Raw genomic sequence first — 25,687 nt, 5'->3', positions numbered from 1 at the left:
AGCAGTTAAGAAAGAGGTTATACCTAATGCTAATGTCAAAACCAACATCTGAAAGCTGATTATGCTCTCTCCCCAGTACTTTATATATGCTTTAGTGGGTTTTCATTGTCAAAGAGGTGGGCCTTTATTGTGCCACATAATGCAGTAAAATGAGGATTACTTGGATTTCAGCGCATGAGATAACAGCAGCTGACAGGCAGCTGTTTAAGGAAGTATATAGTATTTCTAAGCACAAGTATTTTATAAAAATTAAGTGAGACTTCATACAAAAAAAACCCAACCCTTTTGTACTTCATAAACAGGTTTAAGTAGAAAAAAGGGCATCAGGGAATCTGGATGCTTGTATTTGTTAGTGGCCCTTACAGTCCTGAGAGTCCATTCTAATAATAAAGTGTGGGACCCGTCAAATGATGGTACAAATATCCTAATCTGAACTGACATGGCTTTCTAGCCCAGTTCATCAATCATGTTTTATTAGCTTTAACAGAGCCAAGCTGCTATCTGTCATTTCGATGCTGTAGTGGTGACAAAAACTGGTGCTGAAAATGTGCTGCAGGTGTAACTTTCACTCAAAGAGCATTTCTGAGCAGCAGTCAAGTTATTGTTTGCATGGGGAGAGAGTGCCATCTTCAGTTTCACCCCTCGACGTGAAACAAGTGTGAACTTCCTAGTGCTACTTGGTGGCTAAGAAGTGAGGAAAAAGTATCAGAAATTGGGAAGTGGTTCTCAATTCTGATTTTTGTTAGGCTTTGGACTTACAAATTAAAATGGTAAACACCATGTTCTTGTCTTCATTACAAGATAACATAATTTAGATATGTCTGTTGTGATGAGTAATTTCCAGTTAAAAAAAAATAAGGTTGGGGTCTATTCTTTTGGTTCGCAATGCTGTTCGAAGAAAATAATAATTGCCAGTTGAATTGCAAACCTCTTGTAACCAGTAGCACACTGGATGCATAAAAAATGAGTGCTAGGAGTTTGCTGTGTATTTACTGCGTTTTGTAGGAGCTGCCAGTTCCATGGATTCTTTAAGCCCTGAATTGCCTCGGTGTTTGCATTGGGGTCCTGTCACTTGACCCTCATTTTTCTTGGCTCTGTGTCATTTTGCAGCAGAGCTCAAAGAGACTCCTCATCTCTTGTTTCCAGCGTGTTAACATATTCAAGTAAATATTATCTGGCGTAGGCATATGCATTATCCTTTTGGGGAGTAGTTTTAAAAGTTTTTAAGCCCAGCTCAAACAATGGCATTCATCTTCCACCTGAATTTGTTTTATTCACAAGATGAATGCTGCTGGAAAAATTCTTTCTTTGATCTTTAAAAAGACTTTATTTAGTCAATATACACAGACACGGTTAGCACTTACAAGTATTCATATTCCTTGCAGAATATATGCCCAGGTACGTCTTTTCTGTATATTTTAACACTTAATAGGACTTTGCACAATAAGGAGCAGATGTGTCACAGTGACAGCAGGCGAGCAGGGACCAGGAAGGTGGTTTCATTAAAAGAGCCTTGGGATAAATGCAGCACATTAGATACCCACTGAAAGACAGGAGCTGTTGATGGGGTGACCTCTGAATGCAAGTCATCTTACTATAAACAGAAGGGTGTGGAAAGCCATTGGACAGAGCCAAGCTTGTTTACTACCCAGATCTCTTCTTAGTTAACTTAAGTAACCAGACTGTGCTACGCGCTGTGTGACAGTTCACGGAAGAACAAAGCATCTTCAGTATTTCTGAGTTTAAAAACTCCTAGCTGACCGGTAGGAAAGTATTTTGGTCCTGAAAATCTGTCTGCACACCTGAGCTGCCGTACATCGGAAGTTAATTAGTGTGAAACATAAGAGATCCTGGAAACTGACTTTGCATACTTGGGGAATTCTGTTCTTCAGAGACAACTAAGGTAATGTTCTGATGGATTTTAATTTGCAATAGTGATGTAAATGTTGTTTAGTGATGAAACGGGAAATATAAGTGGGTATTAATTCCACAGTCGGATTCTGCTCTGAAAAGGAGATTTGGTTTTCACTTCTGTAGTAGCAGTTTCAGACTTGGTTTTAGAACAACATATTTGTTCATAGTGGCTCTAGAGCACAGGAGTTTAGGTAGGTCACAGGATTGGATCCATGAAGTTCTTTCAGGAGCAGCTTTTTCTTACCACAGGAGGTTGCTTGTTAAGAACTGTAAGAAATAAAATGCGTCATTCTGTAATAGTCTGTGAGCATCACATTTTGTCAAATCTGCGAGCAGTTTGCTGTTGTGTTATTTAATAACATTTTTGTAAGAGGCACTTAAGGCCCGTATGCTGAGACAGGTGTCTAACCATAAACTGAGTTCAAATTAATTAGCCCTAAAGTAAAAAATTGTGGATAGAAATAAAGTGAATTTGACTTATTAATACTTCATTCGAGTTCATTTAGTCCATTTCTAACTTGGTTAGACATAAGTTTGGAACAAATAACGCTAACCTGTAATTTCATGTAAGCATCAATCCCACCTCTTTAAAGTTCACTTTAACTTTCTCTGTAATGTTACCTGTCAGTTAGCAACATGAGTTTGTATTTGAGTCTTACTTCACTGTGAATTTGTTTCAAACTTTTTAATGCAATTTGCAATTGCATAGACCATTCTTTGAGAATAAATTCTGATTAAAACCTTACTTCTTCAGGGAGTTGGTGCGTGTGTGCTGCTGAAATGTATTGAAATGTTTTCTTTACCTTGGGGTCCGCATAGCAGGCAAGCGTAGCAATGCTGCTGCTGTGCTGGATCCAGAGGGCCACGATGGGAGCTGGCATAATGATTACTGCTTCTTAAATGTCCGTTTCATTCAGGGAAACTTGGAAGGGGTTGACTCTGGGAGTGCTGTTTTATTATCCTAGCACAGCAAGCAAAGTCCCATGGAAGAAAGAGCAACCCAGTTTGGTCCAGCTGTAAAAAGCCATTTACAGCTATAGGGAACTATGATGTGTAGGGAACCTGTTTGGAAGAAAGGTATGATAAATTATTACAGCCAATAAGTTCTTTGATTTTGTGTATGGGGTCTGGTGAGTAGCAAGCAGCAGGACTCAGTTACATGTTTCTTTTCTTGGACTGTTCACTATTTTCTCAAATACATTTCATCTTTTAACTGTCTCACTACAATTTGTGCCATTGTAATTTCTTTTAAAGTAAACCAAACATAATTTAAAAAATGGTGTATTAAGCAAGAATTAAATTTTAATCCTGGACTTAAATTAAATTGAATTCTGGAATTCCTGAATTTTAATTCCTGAACTAAAAATATAATTCTTGCTAAAGCATTTTTCTGGGATGATTTTAGACTTGTTTAAGTGCTTAGTATAGCTTGCTAAATAGTAAGGAAAATTAAGTAGCATCAACCTTGTATGAAAGTGGGTAATATCAGGTGAAAGAACTTGAATTTGTCTTTGGGGAAATATCTGCATGTTTTTGTGGTCATGGAAGCATGTTAGAGTGTGCATACAGGGAAGCTAATTAATCTGTTACAGAGATTAGAAGCCAAGGTTATTTTCCAGTAGTATTTTGATAAAATGTCTGAGTATACTGTGAAATAAAGGAAGCAAATGAAAAACCACTATGTACTGTCTCATTCACATGCTTACCTATCTTTTTAATCTTTTGTTTTCTGTTGTTTTTTTTGCAAGTAGCAATACGTAAACTTTATTGAAGTTATGTTTACTTGGGGAGATTATCGGAAATTAGTAGCACTTTAGTCAGTTTTAAACTTTGAATTGCAAAATTTATTTAGTAAATATTATTTGCAAGGGATTAAAATTTTAGCATGATGTATGATTTCAGTATTTTTAAATAAAATGAGCATGGCTCTATGACATTAATGTATAAAAGGTATTTGAGCAGTTTGTAGAGTTTAATGCTCTAGTTGACATGCTGCTTACTTTCTAGTTTCATTTTATGAAATCTTTTAAGTTATTCTTTAAAAAGGCAAAAAAAAAAAAAAAAAAGGCACTTTTCCGTAATAGTTTAACAGGAAACATAATGTCTATGTGGTTTATTTCTCTACTCTATGAAATATTTAATCATTACCCTGAATTATTAAGTGATTAAACAGTGTTCAATTATAAATAAAGATCTGTAGGAAAATTAAGATTTTACTTAAAGCTAATTTTAAATGTAATCCCATTGTAGCCCCAAAACAGTGCATTTAAAAAGAGATATTGAAGAACCTCAATTGGTTAAAAAAAAAACATAATCATCTTATTGTTTGCATAGGATTTAACAAAAAGTGGTAGGCAGTATCCCAGAAGAGTAGAATTTACACGTTATTTTAGCTAGAGACTATTGAAAATTTACTTCCTAAATATTGAAGCAAAGTTCTCTGTGTATTCTCATAACAAATCTTTAATTGTTCTTCAAAATTAATTTCAGGAATATTTAAAAGTCATTAAGTGAGCTTTACAAATATGTAACTGTGGCTGATCATCTGGTATAACTGATAATAAAACCTTTGGAGTGTAAAATTATCTGAGCTGATTTAATACAGAGATTCTGTATGTATTGTATATCTTTATTTGCACACATGCACAAAAACATATTCTTGTGTGTTTGCATGCATGTTTGAATGGTCTTTTTATTAAGGATTTTCTCGATAAAATGAATTATCTCACTGGAGTTTTTTGCTGTACTTAAAGTATTCGTACTGCTATTCCAGGTGAGTTCTGCATTCAATTAGAGGTGCAGCTAAGAACCAAATGTGCATGTTGCTCTAAATGTTCAAAATGTTAGCTCCACTGAAGCACAGTTTAACTTGATTGATACTTGGATTTTAAAGCAAATAAGGACTAATTTTTGCCTGTGGCAAAAAATCTTTGAAGTTTCATGCCTGTGTTGAGGCTGGATTAGTTAAGCAGTAGGACTGGGGCTGGGACTGTGACCCTGTTGTGCTTGGCAGGTTGTGATAAATGGGGGAATCTTTCTTAACCTCATGGCCGAAACATTCCAAGATCAGGCTGGGGAGACAGGACAGAAGGGAGGGAGAGTCAAAAGATGCAGGAGACTTGGCACGTTAAAAAGAAGACAAAGGACACTTGCTTTTTCTGAAATAGGGGCAAATGCACAGACTCTTGTGGGAGAAAGCACTGCAAATGTGTTGCAATATTCTTTATTGTTATTTCTGACCATTGACCTTGGTAGATGAAATTAATCCTTCACTATGAAGCTGTCTTTTTTTGTTTTGTTTTGAATGCTTTCAAAGTTTAGAGAATCTTGGTTGTTAACATTTTCCTCAACCAGAGAGTTTTTTTATTTAATGCTTGAGATGTGTGTATAAAACCATCCAAAATAAATTGGGAGAACTCCTTATTCCAAGTAATTGCCTGTTGGCTGAAAAATTTACTGGAGGACTGCAAATATAAACAAAATGGTATGAATTTGAAAAAAACAACAAACCCAACCCATCAATTAATTGCCTCTGGAAACCCAGTTTAACTACTTTGCTTATAGAAATTGTAAAAAGTAAAAGATACTTTTAAATATATTAAAATGATGTATTTGAATACAGTAGTGTTAATAAAAACTCTGAAAAATTACTTGGATATGCTAAAGTAGTATACTGGGATAAACCAGTCAAGTTTTCAAACCTGAAAAAAAAGGCAAAATGGACTTATATATGAGCTGAAATATGATCTGTCAAGAGGTACTTCCTTGTGGCATGTAAGAGCTATACTGCCTCTGATATTGTCCCCATTGACTAATAACGGAAGAATATTGCTGGATGATGGTTTGAGATTTATTTACGTACGTTATACTGTAAATGCAGCTATTCTGGCTAATGTTAAGAATTACAGCATAAAACAAATTAAAAAAAAAGGAAAATATTTTTAATGTGTTTTCTAACTGTGGCTGGCTTTGTTATTAGTGTCCAAACAAACATGTATCCCTGTGCATAGAAAAAATTAATAATTTATCCTTTTATGATAAATTTCTCTCAATATTTTCATACTATGATATTAATAGGATTTTTATTGAATGCTGTGTTGTAAATGCTTCTGAACTTTACCTTTTCATTAACATTTCAATAATTAAATGTAAATCATACATATACAAACTAGTCTCACTAAATAGGATTTTGCTTCTGTGCTGCTTACTACTATATAGTAGCAATGTGTACATTATGTGTATTATACTTCCCCATGTATTTCTTAGAAAGTATTTTACCTGTGGATTGCCTCAGATAAATTCTTCATTTTTTTTCTACTCTGAAAAAAACCCAACCAAGCGCAACCAAAAAACTAATTTCTTAGCAACATTTTCTTCAATTTTATTGAACTGTTCTAGAGACACTGAAAACTAACTAGAAACAAACTAAATTTGGTTACATGACATCACAAAAGCATGTGAAGATGTCTTTAAATTATATCTATTTGTGAGATTTTATACTGCAACATTGTGTGTCATTTTATCTTTCCTCTAACAAATTATTTTTTCACGAGTTAGACAACATCTGGGCTATAAAGAACTGATTATTTTATTTTGACCAGCAAGTAGTTTGAGCTACAAAGAATTTTTTGCATCCTTACTCTAACAGAAGTAGGTTGCCAGAGTTTTTGGTTATCTGATGTAGTTTATTAATGTTGCAACAGCTGCTAGAAATTATTGCTACAATGCTAAACAAATTAGCTTCAGTAATGAAGAGGAACAGATATGTATGAAACTGAAGAAAAAGAACAGCTGTTCGCTGTAGATGTACAGGTGACTTACTTGGCAATTTTCAAGGTGGAATGTAATGTGCAACTGCTTATTACCTTCTACTTCCACTTTTTCCTCAGTTTTGTGCACACTCTTGGTTTTAATTTGTAACATAGGCATTTATATGCATCTTAAGTAGGTGGTTTTATTGGAATAGCCTCAGTGCATTGTACAAAATATACTAGTATTGTACAATTAGCGGATGACTTCATCTTGGGCTATTTTCATAGACAAAGTTATTTGTTCATCTTCAGATTCATGGATATTATCTGTTGAAACTTCAGATGTTTATGGCTGAATATCTACAATCTGCTACAAGGAGAAAAACTGCCGGGGAATAGCAGAACAGATTATTTTGTTGGTAGTTTGTGTGTTGTTTTTCTGTTGTTGTTGGTTTGGTTTACTTTGTTTTTTGTGTTGTTTGTTTATTTGTCTTTAATTTAATTTAATACTGTTTTAACATGGCCTCCATCTAACTCCCATCTTCCGTAATGCCTACATTACTAGGACTCTGTGAGCTGATAATGGGTAGGCAGGTGCTGAGTTGAAATCGTGTTCATGTTACCTTCTCATATTACATTGTTCATCCTCCCTTCAACCTGTCTTTTGCTCTGTCCACCTGTTGCTTTTTGGCATTTAATTGAGCCTCCCATCCTACAAAGACATATTCATATACTTACTTCATTCTGAATTGTTTAATTGAAGATAATGGGCCTAACCACCATGTTCTTATTTAGACTTAACCTTAGATCTTTGTAGGCTTCTTGAAGCTTGACAACTTTAGCTCAGGGAGTGTCTTTTGGTAAAGAACTGGATACAACATAACCTCAGATAGCTGTTGCTGTTACCCTCGCTGCTGTTGAAGCATGGCGATGGCATCCTAGGCAGGATTGGATAATATTCTGCAGTTATTGCGTTAGTCACAAATTGCCTGTTTGCATTCCCAGACCTCAGTACATGTGCCCAGTACCTCCAGGTACTCTTGCCTTTCAGGACTGTGAAGGAGGGCAATGAATGACTGGTGTCCCCTCTGACAAAAAAAAAAAAAAAAAAAAAAAAAAAATCCATTTAGAGCAGTAATTTTCCTTTTTCTTTCTGTCAAACATTCCAGACTTCAGCTGACAATGAAAAAGCCCACAGTCTGGAGTGATCCTTGCCTGTAGCTACAGTCAGGCCTCCCCTTTCCTGAAGCCTGATCACAGCAAAACTACCCTGTGGACACTTGCAAGATCATTTAATTGAAGTTGTCATTTTAGTCCACACACAGTCTGAGTTCAGATCCGGATGTAGGACTGAATTGCTTTAACAGAGAGGGTAGATGATCTTTTTTGATCTGTGAATAAATCAGTTATATTTTATCATCTTTATGGTACTCTCTTGCATGCAGCACTCTACACTGAATACAGTTGTCTTTCCTGAGAGATGAAGGATCCAAAAGACACAGAAGTGACATGAATCCTTCTTAATAGATAGTTTCATCATCTGTGGTGAGGATGAGGACTTGATGGATGGGTGATCATGTTTACTGCTCTTGGGTATCAGTATACTCCTAGGTAGAAACTAGAATAGAACAGAAAGGAGGAGATGACCAACAAGGTGATTTGTTTGTATTTTCTCTAAGTGAGGGCTGGAAAAGCTGTGACAAGTGTTTTTTGATCTTAAAGGGGATAATTCTTCTGGTAAGGGAAATCTGTCAGGAGAGAAAGTTGCCCTTTGTTCCTGGGGAGGTCTGTAGGTAAGCTCTTGGTTGAGCTAAGGGAGAGCTAGATCCCAGTAAGGCACCAGCATTTTCAGAACAGAGAAGCATCTTGTGGCAGAGATGCTTGACTTGTGGTAGAGAAATCAGTGTTAGCAGCAGAAATACACTGTACTGTTGCTCGTACAAGATGGTTTCCACATGAAAAGAAAACAGCATGTTTTATTATGCTTTATGGCACAGTACTATATGCCTTTAACAAAATAGCTTGAAGTATTTGCATGATGTATTTGCAACATGGCCAAGTTAACACAGCCATAGGAACATTAACTTTTGAACTTCCTGACTTTCATTGCTTTAAATTTCAGCTTCAAAGTTTACTTTTTTTCCCCTTGCATTTGTTGGCCCTGGTTAGTTTTGAAAAGCGGGAGGAAAGAAAATCAGTTCAGGTTTTCTCAGGGGGCACTGAATTCTATGCGTGGAATGGGAGACGACTTGCTATTCCTTTGAATATTAAATAAGAACTGCAAAGCAGTTTAGATAACACCTAATTTGATTATGATTTTTCTTAGGAGCTGGGGAATCACAAGATTAATGCTAGACACCGTTGCACAGTGTGGCTCTTTTCCTACATCCCTCTATGATTTTCTCCTGAAAAGAGATCAACGGTATCTGGGAATGCTGAGATTTTAAAAGCAAACACTTAAAACTAATAACAGTTGTGTGATTGCAACAAATCTGGAGGAGATCATGGGACCATAACTGGAGTAAAAACAGTAAACATTTTTTCCATGTCTAGATTAAGAACAGTATCTCCTAAGTGATTTCCAGTTTGGAGATACCAGGGAGGCACCAAGGGTATGCTTGCAGATTCAGATGCACTGAGACATACTGCTGACTTGAAAAGGCAGAAAAAAAGGCCAAGAGTTTGTCTTTGGGAGGGGAGGGAAGGTGTGTGTGTGGAGGAAAGGGTTTTAGAGGGAGAGAGGGAGGGAGAGAGAGAAAAAAAGAAAGAGAGATTTCCAGTGCTTTTTCTGCTTTAGTATTTCTTCCTGAATCTGACTTGGACAATAAATGAGCTCCAGGCTGGTGGAGTTTTGCTGCCTTTGCAACTGCTGAATGGGGAGCTGACTCCTTTTCTTTCTTTCTTTCTGGGAAGGGAGCCAGGCTGATGGCCCATCCTCCCACCAGGGCAGGGGAAAGTGTTCTGTGAGCTCTGAGCTATTAGGTAACCCAGGCTGAAACAAAAAGTCCTATTGTGGTGTGGCATTTGCCCTGCCTGCCCCACCAGTTAAAGGAAAGCATATTTCCTTCTTTCATCGTACACAAACAAACAAAAAGAAAAAAAGAATGCCAGTTTTTCCCACAGTGCATGTAAAAATGCGTTACAAAATGTAGTGTATAGTACCTTACAGGTTCCAGTTGCTTAAAATATGACTTGACTGTCACACCTTCCGATATTTTTAAAAGTGCACTTATGCCAAAGACAATTTAAAATGTGTTTTAAAAATGTTTGCAGGTATAAAAGACTTGAAAGAAGCTTAGAGCTCTGAACTGAGTGACCCCATGAATCACGCTGCAAAAACAAACATGTAGGAAACCCTTCCACTGTCAAGAAAGTACCAAGTTAAGTTTTGTCCCAAAAGATAGCATACAAATGAGAAAACAGAGTTAAAGCTGTCTCAGATGTTATCAGTTTGTGTCATAAATACACCTTAATGCCACCTCCTTCTGTAAAACTTTTCAATAGAAACACAATTTTATATTGGATAATTTTTTCTGATTTAAGTAGCACAGAGGCTTTTGTCAATGATAAGACTGTGCAGTATTCCTGAAAGAAACAATCATTATGGTCTCCCTATAAGTATCAAAAAGGCATTTATCTGGATTGATTAAACCCCTGGTTATTTTACCGCGTGTGTACCGTGCACACTGGCAAGAGCTCTAGAGTGTCACCGCTCATCATTCCAGCCTGGTGAAATAAGATCTAGGGAAACTTGGGACTGGTTTGCAGCCTCTTGGCTTATCTGGAGACTGTTTTTTGTCAAAGTTTCATCCACACTATTCTCTGCAAAGGTTTATGCAGAAAATCTAAGACGTTGTGGGAGTGATGAAGAGTGTCATCTCAAAAAGTAAAAGCATTTAGCATACCGGTATGTGCTTTATAAATGATAGCAACTTCTGAAAATGAATAGTCAAAGACTGGTTCAAAGGAGCTGAGGCTCTAAAGCGTGAAACTTTAGCAGCAACCATCTCTCCTCATGCTGTAGTCAGTGTTGCAGACAAAGAGAATTTCATAGAAGATGGATTGAGATGCACAGGCTGTGTGGTGGCAATGGGCAGTCCCTCACTCTCTGGCAGCACCAGTTCCATTTCCTCAATATTTTCCCCACTACCTGTCTTCTTCAGCAGTCAGCAGAGAATAGCAGCCATTATTCACAGTTAATTTTGGCCTAATTCCTCTCTGTCTGAAGTAGATGACTACTCCAGGTCTGGTGAAATACATCTGCAACTTTCTGTTAGATGTAAAGAAAGCCTGGGGTGACAAGCCTAGGTAGATTTAGATGCCTAAACTGCAGGTATTTCATACTGGATGTATCCCTTCTGGATTATTTTTCATTGAAAGTTAGATGTATGCCACATAGTGTTGCAGCCCAGAGATACTCCTGTATTAGTCTGGGGAGAGGTGCAGGAGACAGGAGGGTAGCAATGATACATTTCATCATGCATATGTCTATCTTAGGAAAGATGTGCATGGAAAAGAGAACAAAATTATAATGGAATAGGAGTGGCTTCCCCTGTTCCAATTTCCTTCCCCTTGTACCTGTGCTGTGCTGTGCGGTTGAAGCCCTCACGTAGTGTTGTTATTTCTTACATTTCTAAAGGCATGGAAACATGTCTTTAAATATGAAGTTTCATCTATTGTGCTGCCTAAAATATAAACACCAATTTCAGCAATCTGCTTCCATACTCAAAACTTGTAAATAATTTACATTAATTTCATTAAAAAAGTTTATCTGTTTTGATAAAAGTTGTCAATTTGAGTTGACGGCATAACAATTTCATTAATAAGAAAATGGAAGTCTATTGAATAGTCAAACCTAGTTCAAGTGATAACTGGAAAACTTATTTTCACTGAAGACAAGTTCGTATAAACATTAAAAAAACAACAAAAAACCCAAACTAAAAGCAAAACAACTTTAATAGTGAATTTGAAATTAAGTTGATTCCTATAGCATGTTTATCTTCATTCTTCCACTGTGATTAGAACTCATATATTCAGATCTGCCAAGATATGATAAATCTAATTCAGGATATGATTCAGTTAAAATACAGCTATGCACAGTGTCTGCACTGTGAAAAATCAGGGAAAAAAACCCCAGTTTTCTAGTGCTTCAGGGTCTTCACTCAATGGTAGCATCAGTGTTTGGATTTTTAGCTAAGTCAGAAACCTACTTAAAAATGGATGGTAACTATATAGTATTACATTTTCATACTTATTTTAATTTCATTTCATATTACTTTTTCATACAAACTGTTGATACATAATCATATATAAACTTACATAATTATATAAGTTTATTGTTATTATTAGGTTTAAGTAACTGAAATCCTTATGAGACCTATGGAAGTGTAGCATAATAATGATTCACTGGGAAGAATAGGGAATTTGGGATTATTTAGAATTCTTTTCAGATCTTTCTCTAGGTGTCTTCAGCATTTGTTTGATTTTGCAGAATCTTCCCTGAGATTTTGCCTTGATGGGCCGTATATAGCTATAGTATTATTTGAATTTAGCAGTCAAGAACCTGCTTCATTCTCAGTAATTTTTGTGTATTTTTTTAAAAAATCAGTTTAAAATTATATACATTTTCTGAATGGCTACAATTCTTTTACAATCCTGGCACTGTATCTTTAAACTACCCCTTGCCCTGTGTTTGTAGATCAAGATAACGTCATTATTTGTTTTATGGTAGCCATGAAAAGTGTCATGGTAGCAAAGAAAGTCTTTATTATACTAAGCATTGTGCAGACAGCCTCGGTGCTAAGGTTTTTGTTGTCAAGATGGTTATAAAACTATATGTAAACAGTGTCAAGGTCAGCATCTAAAAGATGTTTGAAGGAAAAGTTTTCTTTACTACTCATAGCAGTGTCACAGACATCCTGAGCCATATTCTTCTCATGTATTTCCATCAAACTGTTCCACTGAATGCCCCGTCCTGTCCTGGGGCCACTACACAGACATGATCCCCTCTCTGGGCAGTGAGTAGAAGCTGATGAGCTTTCACCAGGGTAATATGCTGTCATTTGCATCCAGGTTGTGCAGATCAATCAGAAGTGGTATTAGCACAGGCTGAGGAAGCACGTAGACGTGCTTTGCGATATCTTTGTGTCTGCAAAAAGTTCTTTTCCCTCTTCTTTTGCTTTTCATTCTTGTCTCCTTAGTGTTAGAGCTTCCATAGCTCCACCATGCAGAACTACTTCCTTCAGGCCCAAAGCATTGTATGCTCTACTCAACCCTGTTGCATGCCTACCAATCTGGGAGGGATGCCCAAGGCCATATTTAATTCAGTAGATGGGGGAGCTCAGAAAATTCATTGCCAGAAAAATTTACTGCTGATGTTGCAAGATTTTTCAGCTGTGCTTATTTTAAATGTTAGAAGGGATTTCTCACCTGTGTTGCATTATGAGTTTAATACCATGAGCATGTGTATGGTAACACCTCATAGAGCAGGACCAGTTCATGGTTTAACATGTAGTGTAATAACATCCAATAAAATCATGTTAAAAGGATGTTAATGTTGCAAAGGAAAACATCAGAAGCAAGGAAATGCCAGAATTAATATGGCCTGTGGAAACCCAGTCTCTTTCGCATTATGGTGCAGATCTTATTTGATGACATACTAGGCTTTCAAGGGGTCGTCTCCTTTTTTCAGCAAATGTGCAGTTAGATTTTTCTTTTTATGTTCCTCAGTCTGTAGTTGTTAAACATGAAGCATCCAAAGTCCATACTTAATATAAAATCATTTGTCATGTAAATATTTCTAGTATACCTGAATCAAAGTCCTTCAGTGCTTAATAAATGCATCATTTCCACAGTACCCTCATAGTGTGACACTTATAACTGAGTTCATATTTGAAATCTGATGAACCAAGGCAAAGATTAAGGCACATGCTTAAAATGTTGACTCGGTAGGAGCAAGAGTAAAGAAAAAGGTTCTTTTTATAGCATCTAACATGAGAATGTAAGTAAATGTGGTGTAAGTGTAAGTTAATTATTTTGATAACAGTCAACAAGGCAGATTAAGAAGGAAAACAGCACATCTTAAGACAAAGGAAATATTTAGTCTTTGATCAAAAGTTTTCTTAGTGATTTTCTGTTCACTTTCAAGGGTGGTGTAATTTTAGTTATAACAAAATGTGTATTGCTACTTGAGTAGCCTTAAAGACCAGTGGTGTTCATTCCATATGGCGACTTGAAAGAAAATCACATGCCTGTTCCTCCTTTAAGAAATAACTTTTTTATTTATTAAATCTTTTCTCTCAAAGAGGGACACTGAACATATACAGTGAAGTTTACATTTAGTCTCAGAGGAAAAGACATGTCTGTACCATGTGCTTATGCTGTACATTTCCTCAGAGAATGTTCATCTATAAACCAAGCTGAAAACCTGAAATATTCCTATTGAAAAAAAAAAAAAAAAAACAAAACACGACAAAACAAACAGAACAACCAAACCTTGTTTTCATTGCAGTATTCTTGAATGCAATACCTTTTTTTTTTTTTTTTCTCAAGTCCGTAGCATGTTTTTGGTACAATTGCTCCATGACTTTTCTGCTACTCCCTTTTACGTTATACCAAAATTTGACTTTTTTTACACAGGTAGAGCGTAATCTTTCAGCCATTACTTTGTAAAGTTGGTAAAGGCAAGATGCAGTAGTAGTGGGAGTAGGGATAGGACAACTCATCTGTAAGTACTCAGCTATTGCTTAACTGGGTGAACTCATCTTTCCCTATAAAAACCAAGGCTCTTATATATTGTGTGTGTTAAAAGTACTGAGATAGCATTAGTATATGTTTGAATTATCTTTGGGTTTCTGTGGCAACCCCCACCACTGGACGTGCCATCACTTTGCAAAATCAGGGTGTTCGGATGTGCTGGGTCACTGTCAGACTCTCTGGCAACTGATTGAAGACAGTGGTTGAGCTTTCCTAACCTGAAAGTTCCTAACCTGAACTTTCCTATCTTTCCTAACCAGTTTAAATGTAACAGGCAACCTGTCTATTGGTGGCAGACCCACAAATGGCAAAGGAATTGGAAAGAAATTCATAAATGCCAGTAAATTTAACAGTAAAGAGATAACAAAAATAGCCTGGAAGTGACTATATGCTAAAGGGACCAAGAAAATGCAGCTTTACTAGGATTTAAATAAATTAGATATATTTATATTTTAATTAATTATATGATTTAATTGTATGTAATGCTTTCTTTTTTATAATTAGAGTTGATACTTCTCAATACATTATATTTTTAATTATTTTCAATTATATTTCATGTGTAAAATTAAAAGATTCTTTTTCTGTCCAAGTCCTCCTGTAACTCTGTTGAAACAATCTGTTTCTGAAAGTACACACTTCCTCTCAAGGAATGTTTCAATTCCAGTCTTTTTGAATGATTTTAAATTTGTTTTTTGAACAGTGGCCTGTGATGCTGACACTTGGTACACTAATTTGAATGAGTATTTCTCTTGTTTGTGTATTAACAGACACTGTGGGAATTTTTCTTGATATTTGATCATGTGCTTGGATCTCAAGTATTTTACTGTATTTCAGATCTAATATTACTTTAGTAACAATGTAATTAACATAAAGCTACAGCAGTGAAGCTTGCATATAAATGTTATGAAATAGTGCCTGTGAGTTTTGGAGTTTGTGAGCCTTCACTCTCGTGCTGAGTTGCTGCACCTTCACACCTCTGTAGCATATTTCAACTACCAAGTCCATTGAATAGCACAGTAAGAACAGCGAAGAAACAATCCAAGAAGAGCAAAATTAGTGGTGATGAAACAGAATGTTTGAGGGAGGTATCTATAGAAATCTGTTTAACTGTTGAAAGTCTTGGTCAAAGTTTTAAGTGTAATTTTTATACGTATATATGTATATATAATTTACTAAGGGTGAACTTGCAAACTCATCCCTGTCTGTTGCAGGGAGGCTGGAACTAGATGATCTTTAATATCCCTTCCAGCCCAAACCATTCTGTAGTTCTATGTTTTTTTCAGTATCTAGAATGCAAGTGAACAACAAAAATGACCATCTGCTGAACCATGCTTGTACGCAGACATCTGTGCATCTTGCTGCGTGGCATTCAGCTGAAGTATTTAGGGAAAATACTTAGCATTAGCCTAATCCTTTTTCTGTTGGAGTTGATGAGTATTTTGCAGGTGACTTCAATAGAAGTGAGTTACAGCTGAAATTTGTTTTGTTTGAAATGCCTTTAAAGTAGCAAAAAGGCATAGAAGAAATCGTGATGCAAAGTATTAACAAAAATTGTCATTGAACACTTATAAATAACATTTATATTTATTCTTTATATTTATTCTTTATATTGTGTTAGTCACATCAAGGGAGTCTGAGTGACTAGGATGTTTCTAGGTAGCTTTAAACAATGAAGTTTTGAAACCTCCCACACAGCCCTGGATTCTGCTTTAGCACACAGTTGAGGAAAGTATATTTTTCTCTGCTGAAAGTACAGGAAATTTATATTTCCAAAAGGTACAATTAAATTTTTGCAGGATATCTTGAAGATCCCAAGGAGATACCTAGTCTGCAAGAGGACATTTTTCTCTTTTTATTTGAAAGTGTTGGATTTTTTTCAGCTTTAATTAGCCTACAGCAATGTATTGTAAAGATTAAATTGGGAGTTGAAATACCTTTTATGTAATTATATATTGGAATTATGGGTGAAAATGGTGTATGTGTTCATTGATGCAATAGGAAAATACAGTTAACATACAGTTAGCAGATTCACAAAATGAAAATTAACATATGACTTATTTAGCTAACGTTGCGCTTTGCCCCAGAATCTGGTGTTTATTATTGTGAGCTTTAGCAGGAAACAGAAGCTCTATCAATTGGGAAAACATTTCTTCACTGAGCTGAGAACAGTATGGCTTTCTCGTTTCAAAGTGGGGAACCTGATTCTTTGGTTTCTTTGTTCCCAGTTAGACTACTCCCAAGCTATTTTAGCCGAACATTTTACATACTAATGGAGCCTGGGGAAGTGTAGTTGGCAGCTGTTCATGGGATAATAATGAAACACACTGTTTAGTACTGCATACTGCTGCTGTAAAATGCGGGAAGTATTTTATAGAGATCACGGTGAACAGAGCTGGATCCACTTTAAGCGCTGTAAGTGCATGAACTGTGAGCGAGGAAGTTGTGTTTCAAGTGAAAGTAACTGGCACTCATTTGCTTTTGCAGGTAAAGAAACCGTGTACAGAGTCAGATGCTTCAGAGCCGCAGAATCCCAGGTATGGTACAAGAGGGCAAACACTGACTCGCTGCAGCGTGGTGGCGGGGTGCGAGGCGGAGCTCTACTGCAGCTCCATAGCAGCAAGAGCACGAGAGACATGTTTTATAAAGGATGGATGGATGGATGGATGGATGGATGGATGGATGGATGGATGGATGAATTTTAATTGATTTCACTCTGGAAGGGGTTTTTTCCCCCCTTTTTCCCAGTTAAAGGTGAGGGCTAGCATTTAGGTTTTCGAGTTTTGGATGGTGCCATAGCACTGAATCGTCATTCTCATTTAAAAAAACCATAAACTATTAAATAGTGTAGGGAAATCTGTGTAATCAAATCTCACTTTCTTTTTTTATCCCTTTTCTGCATATCTGAGTCTTGAAGTTTATTGATAATGTAGTGTATTTTCAGTGTCGGCAATTCAGTCCTTATTGGAGCAAATCCAACTTTATCAAAACTTCTTAGTTTTCACCTATAAAAACATGCCTCTATGTTTGTAAGTTGGGACAAGGCCATACATACTTTAAAAAGAAACTTTACAAACATAGTCTTTTTTAATTTCATGTACATGGGTAAAAGGAAATGGATTTACCTTCCCTATTTTCCACACGTATATATGTGTATGGATAAAGTTGAGCAGGTGAAGTAGTAATTAGTTTAAATTTGACATTAAGAATACATCTGGCTGTTAATTAGTAAGCTATTGAGCTACAACATATTACTTTCTTCAGTTTCCAGTGGTTTGTAGTGCTTTTTGTCTATCTTCATCTTGCTTTTGTTTAGAAGACCTATTTTAAGATTCACTGAAACTCAGATGCTTTAATTGTGAGTGGAGAGCCCCAAAACAAATCTGACATCACACTAACATTGTGATTAAAGCTCAGAAAAGCAAAGTAATACAAGGTTTCCCTCCCAGTCCCATCCTTCACCATGTATTTGTGCCTCTGTTGCAGTAGGACCCTCTGGGTGTCACCTGCAATGTCCAAGGCCTGTATAGTATCTATGGCTTGAGCTGTGCTGTGTACCATCTGAATTTCTTTGGTTAGCTTATGTCAGTTGTTATCACAGCCTTTCATTTAGTTCTCTATGAACTGAACGTATATAAGGGAATACAAAATTTGATGTCCCGGTGCACTTCCAATGAAGTCAATAGCAGTTTTGCCCTGGACTTCAGTGGAGTCATGTTTTGCCTGTCAGTCCTTGTTTAATAACTTCTAAATGAAAAAATGTATCTGCTGTGCTGCTGCTTTGGATTAAAATTTATTATAAAGCGCACACTCTTTCCAAATACTTTGATGGCATGGAGAATGTTAATTTAGCAAAACACTTGTGCATGTGCATAGATTTAAATGTCTTGCCTGTGCAAATAAGACTGGTTTATCTCAGGTCTTTAAAAATTATGAAGTCCATAGTTTGATTAATTTCATCAGAGTATGATATTGCAACAAACCTGAGGACCCGGAATACAATGTACTGTCATTATTTCTGCGTATCATAGAATCATAGAATCAACTAGATTGGAAAAGGCCTTTAAGGTCATAAAGTCCAGCTGTTATCCCAGGACTGCCAAGTCCACCACTAAATGTTTACATATCAAAGTGAGAAATACTATTTTGAACATCTCCTTTGCATTATCCTTTTAAGGAGGGGATATTATCAGGCAGCATGTATAATAGCTATAACTGAGCTAAGCCCTCTCAGAGTAGCTCCACAAGGGAAAAAAAAATAAAAATAGAGTTTTATAGAACGTTCTCAAATTCAGGATCCTGACATAAAGGCTTCTGCCAATTATAAGTGTTAAGGAAACACACTGAAATCCCAATCAGAATTAATTAGGAAAATCCTTTCACAAGTTCTTTCATAGTCAATTTGTGGTTATTATGAGCTGTAGTTAAATTATTCATACCATCTCTGAGGAATGGGATACTTTTTTCCTCCTGAGTGCTAAAGGGAACCCAGACTACAAATAGTCAACCTGGTGGCTAAATCTGGTAGTTCAATTTTATTTATTTTTTAGGGTGTGTTTTCAAGCAAAGATGCTTTTCATTTTGAGCTCCACAGCCGCAGTCTGAGGCTATATCAGCTACAGTTGGAATTAATGTTCCTGAACTGAGTGGGTGCAGTGCTGTGCATACAGCCTGCAGTGGGACTGGTTTTGGTCAGATGCGAATCCGTGATTTGACTGGTTTTGCGGCGTAATCGCTGTCAGAGCTTTGTCTGAAGCGGCGCTAGAGGGCACCGCGCGGCGCGTAAAACTTGAGAGCCTGGAGCAAGGTAATTCTTCTCTAAACAAGGCTTAAGTGAAAACATTGCACATAAAATGAAACATCAGCACAAAAATGAATGCTGGAGACACACAGCCTTACAGAATAGCTCCTGGCTTGGGACCTAAGGCCAATATCATTCATTTATTTAGCTAGCTTTATAGTCTGTTGGTTTTGGATTTGAAACTATTACAATAAATGCAGATGGAAAGTGTTTTTACAGTAGGGAAGTAATTAAATTGGGTGTGGGAACTTTGTCAGGAGAATTCTTGGAGTGACATGTGTGTATCAGCAGATTCTTTGTCTTGTTTGGCCTTGGTTTGTCTTTTAGAAAGAAACATTCAAACTGCAGATGTGACTAGTAAATTTCTTTTTAAGGGTATTTACAGATCTACGCAGTATATCAAAAAATGTGTTTCAGAAGTATCCAGCTATACATGCAGTAAAAGTCAAGCTTGCCAGCACTTATTTATAGAAAATGGTTGTATCAACAGACAGGCAAACTGCACAGATAGAGAGGGAACCATAGTTAATTGAAGTCATGGTGGATAGGTGAATTGTTAACACAAAAGGAAATATGCATAACTTTTCAGTATCTCTGTCACAAATTTTGATTCAGACACTATTTTGTCTTACAGATTGTCATTCTTGTGAGTTATTTACCAAATCCCTATGAACTGGTTGTGCTTTTATTCTCAGATGTTTAGTTACTATCCCTAAATGGTGGTATTATACTGAATCATGGTGGGTTTGTGCCTGTGTCAATATTATGGCATTTTTTTCTTCATAATTTTGTAATAAAAATCAAATTCACCCTCAAGTCTGCATAGCCAACCAGTCATGCAAAATGCTTACACCTTCCTGGAGCTGATGGTGTGTGAGACAGAGGTAGTAAAGAGGGACTTGCCAGCTGCCTTACTACAGGTCTGGTTGAGATGGGCAACCTGCATGGGTGGTGGTCCAGCATGCTGGCCCTGCATCAAATTCACTAGTGAGTTTAGGAAGATAAATTCCTGTGTACAGAGACTATAAACATACATTGCTATTAATTTTCTTGTATGACAGATATACGTTCAAATGGTAAAAATTCCAAGCATGCTGAATTGCTCCAGCATGAAATTTAATGTTGTACAAGAATTGCTGAAATCTAGTAGATTTACCTTGTTTGCAGTTATTAATGAGCTCCCTTTTTATATGGATAATTAAATAAGCCATTTTAATTCTGATTTTTGTTACCTGCAAATTTGCAAACCCCTCCCCCTGCCCCTGTCCCCCGCCCCCTCTCCCACCCAGTGTGGAAAGGAGTTAAACACTAGAATTATATGTGATTTTGAATTCTGGAAAAATGATAAATACCAAGTTCCAGACTTCTGCTCACACTCAGCTACACTATGTTCGCTTCAGCCATGTATCCCAGGGCAGCATCTTTCTTTACAACAGACTGCTCGATAAGTATATGTCTGCTACCCCCAAATCCTCTTTCCCACCAGGCCAGCCAGAGGCTCTGCTGTAAGACCAAAGTCACATCAGGAATTGAGATCTGACAATAAATACGGGTTTTCTGGGCTATAAAATGAAACGGGGAGGAAAGAAATGAGGGAAAGGAGAGGAAGTCCCCGCAAATGGAAAATTAGCAGGGTCTTCTGCTACTTCTTCAAAGTCCACTGCCTACAGAGGGAGTGGAAGGGGAAATCATGCTTTTTTACCCTTTGGAGAGGATACAAGAGTCTGCAGAAGAATGAGAAGATTTTACTGACAGTTGAAACACAGTTTCTTTTTTTCCTGGAAAATGGCCATACATTTCATATACTTTCCCTCTTGAAACCATAATCTTTATATTATGAAAATGATATCTATGGGGGAAAACGGGAAAACTTGAAATTTCTGACAAGTATTTTTTGTAATCTTGGGATGAAAATTAGCTGACTAACTTGTGAAAATACGCAGTGGTGCCAAAAAGACATCACTTTTGTATTCACAGAAAGGCAGTGGACCTTTATATTGGTAAGTTGAAGCAGGTCCTACAGAGTAAGAAGCCCTCTATTCTTGTTGAATAATTTTTGCTATAAACCTGTGGATCTAGTGTCTCAAGCTATATCCATTCTTCCTGTCATCTTTTCCTTTATATACTTTTTATTATTTCTAAAAACAAAAGAAAGAGAAAATAAGCCACTCTTCAGCAAATCCTCCCTTTTAAAGCTTTATCAGATGCTGTAAGAAGAGTGTAATCAGAGCCATTATAGCTATTGTATTAGTACCAGCTAGACAAAGTTCCTGTGTATTACTCAACTACATACTCACTGGTGATGATCACTGGTAAATACTGAATCATATGTACAGACGCAGTTACCAGATAAACAGGCTGTTCAAAAGAGCACAGAGGGACTTTTTAATGTGTTTAAAAAAGTCTCCAATATTTCAATTTAATACAGGTTTCAATGAGGCCTTTAGTGTAGATTACAGCTGTTCACCAGATGATTGCTGTCCTGTTCTTCCACACCCACACTGCTTAGAAGTGCACCAGATAGTAAGATTTAAAAGATGAATTCCTATTTCTGTTTCTTCATCTTAAAAGTCTTTCTTAAAACTTCTGAATGAGAAATAGACTTCCACATTTTCTCACTGGTCTCATTTTGTTGGTTTTATCTCGTTCGGGATGTAGATTGCATGTACCTGTCCAGAGACAATTACTGTCATCAATGCATTTGCAAGTAAATAGATGGTATTGAATGTCAGTGAGAGCTACCACAGTTTTCATATTCAGTTAATTGACCATGTTTTTTTTTCTGTTCAATGTGGGGACACTGTTGTAAATATATACTTACTGTATCTGAGCTATGCTAATACTGCATGAGTGCACTGCTGAACAGTGCTTCCATGGCCATCTGTATGTTTAACAAAAATTAAAGGGAAAATAACAGTTATCTTCTGCATCTTATGCTAGACAACAGATCATCAAAACCCTCTCATTTTTAGCAGTTTGGACTGTGCAAAATACCCCTGAGATTTCTTTTTCACTGACTAATTCCCTCAACAAACCCTTTGCAGTCTTATCTCAGGGTGATGATAATAATGCTTGATTCTTTCAGTTATGTATTGGCTTTATTTTAATATCATGTAATTATCTATATTTACCAGATCTAACATTGTAACTTCTCCACCCAAACCCAAACTTTACTGGCATCCGACAGATTCTGTGATGAAGCTGTCATGCCTTTCCCATGATAGTTTGAGCACAGTTGACCCTCTGCATACCAGTTCTGCGTACCTTACTAGGAGAGTGAGACCAGCACTACCTTCATATTCATTTGCAGTTCTAGAGAGAAACGACAAATAGTTGTTGTTACATGGTGAAGAAGAGCTTTAAGGTTGAGCTGCCAAGCAAGAAAAGCAAGCAATAGCTACGGATATTGTCATTAAGGTTACAGCATTTATAATAGAAAAACAAAACATAGTATTAGTTATGGAGTAAAAATGCGGAAGCTCAGACAGCCAAGCTTGCATGTGTTGTTTTGTCACATTACACTCCCTCATTTGCTTCTCATCCACATCTTAAATTTTTTTTTAGAAGGTAAGGGTTTGTTGTCTGTGAGCCATACATAGTTTATCTTGGCTAGAGGATAATTTAAACGCTTTTCTGAGTCAGGAGCAGTGTAGCTCCAGTTTCTCACACTAAGGAATCTGTGGGTAAATGGGCTTCACTTAAAGAAATATTGAGAGGACTCTGATTTAGACTCTGAAGGTGAGATTAATCTCATGCTGCAGTAGATGTGTAAAGCAGGCACTTCTGAGATGCCATTTATTTGATGTTTCTGTTGATAGTGAAGACAGCGTATTGTGTACCTCTTCTCCTAAGCAACCATGCAGACTCCACCAGAAATCACCTGTTGTACTGCTGATTTGTTACACGAAGACCAGCTAGTTACACAGTGTGAGCATTTGGAGTGGAATGGAAGCATTTAGTTTGATTTTACAGATTCTGCTTTTCTGCAAAACTGTTCATTTCCAGAAGGGAATATATGCAAAAATATTTTTCTCTAGCCAGGAAAAAACACTTTGTGACTAACTGCTAGTATTTCAACTTTGCTATGAAAAGACAGAGTAAATAAAGTTGACCTTGAAAGATTGCCACCAGTAATTTTGGAAACTTCAAGAAAAAAAATCCAGTTAACAGGAGGGATAGTATATGTTTATTAAAATATAACCCTCATGTCACTGGGGCCACTATAGTTACAAACACTTCACCTAAGAGAAGTGTTTGGCAGGATCATGCCCAGACTTCTCAGTCAGGACAGTGGCTGGCAAAAAAGGAATCACAATTTTCCAATTTTAAAATAACTACGTTGTGGAGTAAAATTTCTCATAAAGGCTGCATTCTGAGACACACAGGCTTAGCCTGAGAGAGAATATTTTATACAAATCTGCTACTTATTAAGGGTTTGGTGCACTTATTGAGACTGCATGACTCGTAGGCAGTTAGAGTCAAATTAGAATAACATTGTTAGTGAAATGACTATGCAGATACATCTAACTGAATGACATTCAGCATCCACAACAATTGCACGACAGTTGCTACAAGGAGTATGTTACCTTGCTATCCACGTTTTATTTTCAGGCATGTACTTTTCAGGCAGCATAAGTCTTTCCTATTTTTAGAGCTGGCTGCGTGGTATCTCTCTGCCTGCTCTATGCTGATGTTCTCATTTGTTAACTTTAGAAACTGTCTTCTGATTACCAAAGGCCTATTGAAGCTGGTCACTGTCTGCCCATTGGTTTTTGTTGGCTCTGGATCAAGCCCCCAAAGAGTTCTAAAAATATATATGATATGTTTGCAGAAATTACAATAACCTATTTAGAGTGCAAACACATGGTAACTGATGACATCACAGGGAAGTATTTGAATGGTTTATATTAACAGATCCCTGTGGCTTTAACAATATAATTAATGTATTTTTCATATTTAAGGTCTGTTACAAATTCCTGGGGTTTTTGTTAACATCATGAGTAACATATTTTCTGTTGTATTATTAATAATTTCTCTGTATGTTCCCAAGCCAGATCATGTCAGTGTTAAGATTTGCATTAACCTGAATCAGTGTTGGGTCAGACTTCGGAATAAGTGAAAGCAACAAAACCCAGGAAGTTTTGAAAACTTTTTGGAAGTTTGTATCACCTTATTAAAAAAAAAAAACCTAAACAAAACAAAAAATTAGATAGCAAGATTTTAACAGAAGTGTTTGTAGAAGTAATTTGGGTATTTTGTATTTACCCTTAAGTGTCTGTACATAGTCTTTTTGTCCAACATCACATACTGTGAAAGATAAGACCTTTCTAGGATAGATTTGTGCTATTGGGATGCAAGAACCAACCACCACTAATGATGTAAAGCCTATTTCAAAAATAGAAGAAAATCAAATGCTTCTGTAAATGAGGTAAAGATCTCTGAGAAACAGAAAAATATGATACTCTAACACTTCTCAGTTTATTCTTGTCTGTTGGTAGGAATATGTCCTGTAGATAATACAAAATAATATCCAAGTGCCTGCTGGACTCTATTAATTTAAATTTAAAGGATTTATTTTATTTGCTGTCCCATTAGAAACAGGCTGGCATTCCTGTTTGCTTAGGTGTATTTTGAAAATTATTAAAATCATATTGAATAATGGCTTAAACCACCTACTCTTAAAATATTTAATGACTGCTTATTTTTTCCTAGTTTTCACTCAACAAATCAAAGATGTAGGCATTAAAAAGTAGTTGATACTTTATATATTTATTCACTGTATATAGCCTTATGTTGTAAATATCTTAAGTAAACATCCAAAACATTAAGCTGTTATGAAAGCCTTTCCACTTGGTACAAGTATTATGTATTTCTTGGAGTACGGATTAAACCAGGGTATCCTGTAACCAGCACACATAAATATAGTCCCTTTTGCTATCCTAGACTGAGCTCTGTGAAAATTTCCCATTGTCTTGAGTAATTACTAGCTTACCCACTACTATTATATGAACAAAGGTGGCATCTGCCAGGATATTGCTATGTACCCGTCTCTGTTCATGTCTTCCACGTCTTTCTTCAGAGAAAGGAAGTTTTCTTATGTGAATGTTTATGGCTAATTGTGAGGAGGACTGGAGCCACCCCATATATATTTTTATAATTAATAGTTTTGACATAATTGTGAATTCCAAAGTGCCTTTTTGAGCCTGTGAATTTCCAAAGTGATTTTTGAGCCTGCTTAAGGGTACAAGTCATTCAGCAGGCCCCAGCCATTAAAACACCCTCACATCATAGGCAATGGGATGAGGAGTGCCTTTCAGTCTAAATGCATGTTAGTGCACTTTATAAGGTCTGTGAAAAACTTGCAAAAATAAAGCGCTGATGCTGCATCAATAAGTATTAATGGTGGTTCAGTACCAAGAGAACCACAAATAAGTAAAATCAGAAAAGAGGCTAGTGAATTTCCAAAATT

The 25,687-nt window shown here is 36.5% G+C and overlaps 1 protein-coding gene across 8 annotated transcripts in view; it reads left to right on the top strand.

Annotated features, from left to right (window-relative positions):
• The window catches only part of EYA4 (EYA transcriptional coactivator and phosphatase 4), a 144,933-nt gene that overhangs the window by 57,297 nt on the left and 61,949 nt on the right, over positions 1-25,687 (top strand). For all 8 annotated transcript variants that reach the window (XM_065680843.1, XM_065680842.1, XM_065680841.1 and 5 more), the window contains exon 3: positions 16,905-16,954. In XM_065680843.1, coding sequence (XP_065536915.1) covers positions 16,905-16,954 — 50 coding nt within the window. The remainder of the gene's footprint in view (positions 1-16,904; positions 16,955-25,687) is intronic.

This window comes from Lathamus discolor, chromosome 5, assembly GCF_037157495.1.
Source record: "Lathamus discolor isolate bLatDis1 chromosome 5, bLatDis1.hap1, whole genome shotgun sequence".
Taxonomy (NCBI): Eukaryota; Metazoa; Chordata; class Aves; order Psittaciformes; family Psittacidae; genus Lathamus; species Lathamus discolor.
The sequence above is the reverse complement of the archived record's forward strand: the minus strand, read 5'-3'. Positions and strand labels throughout refer to the sequence as shown.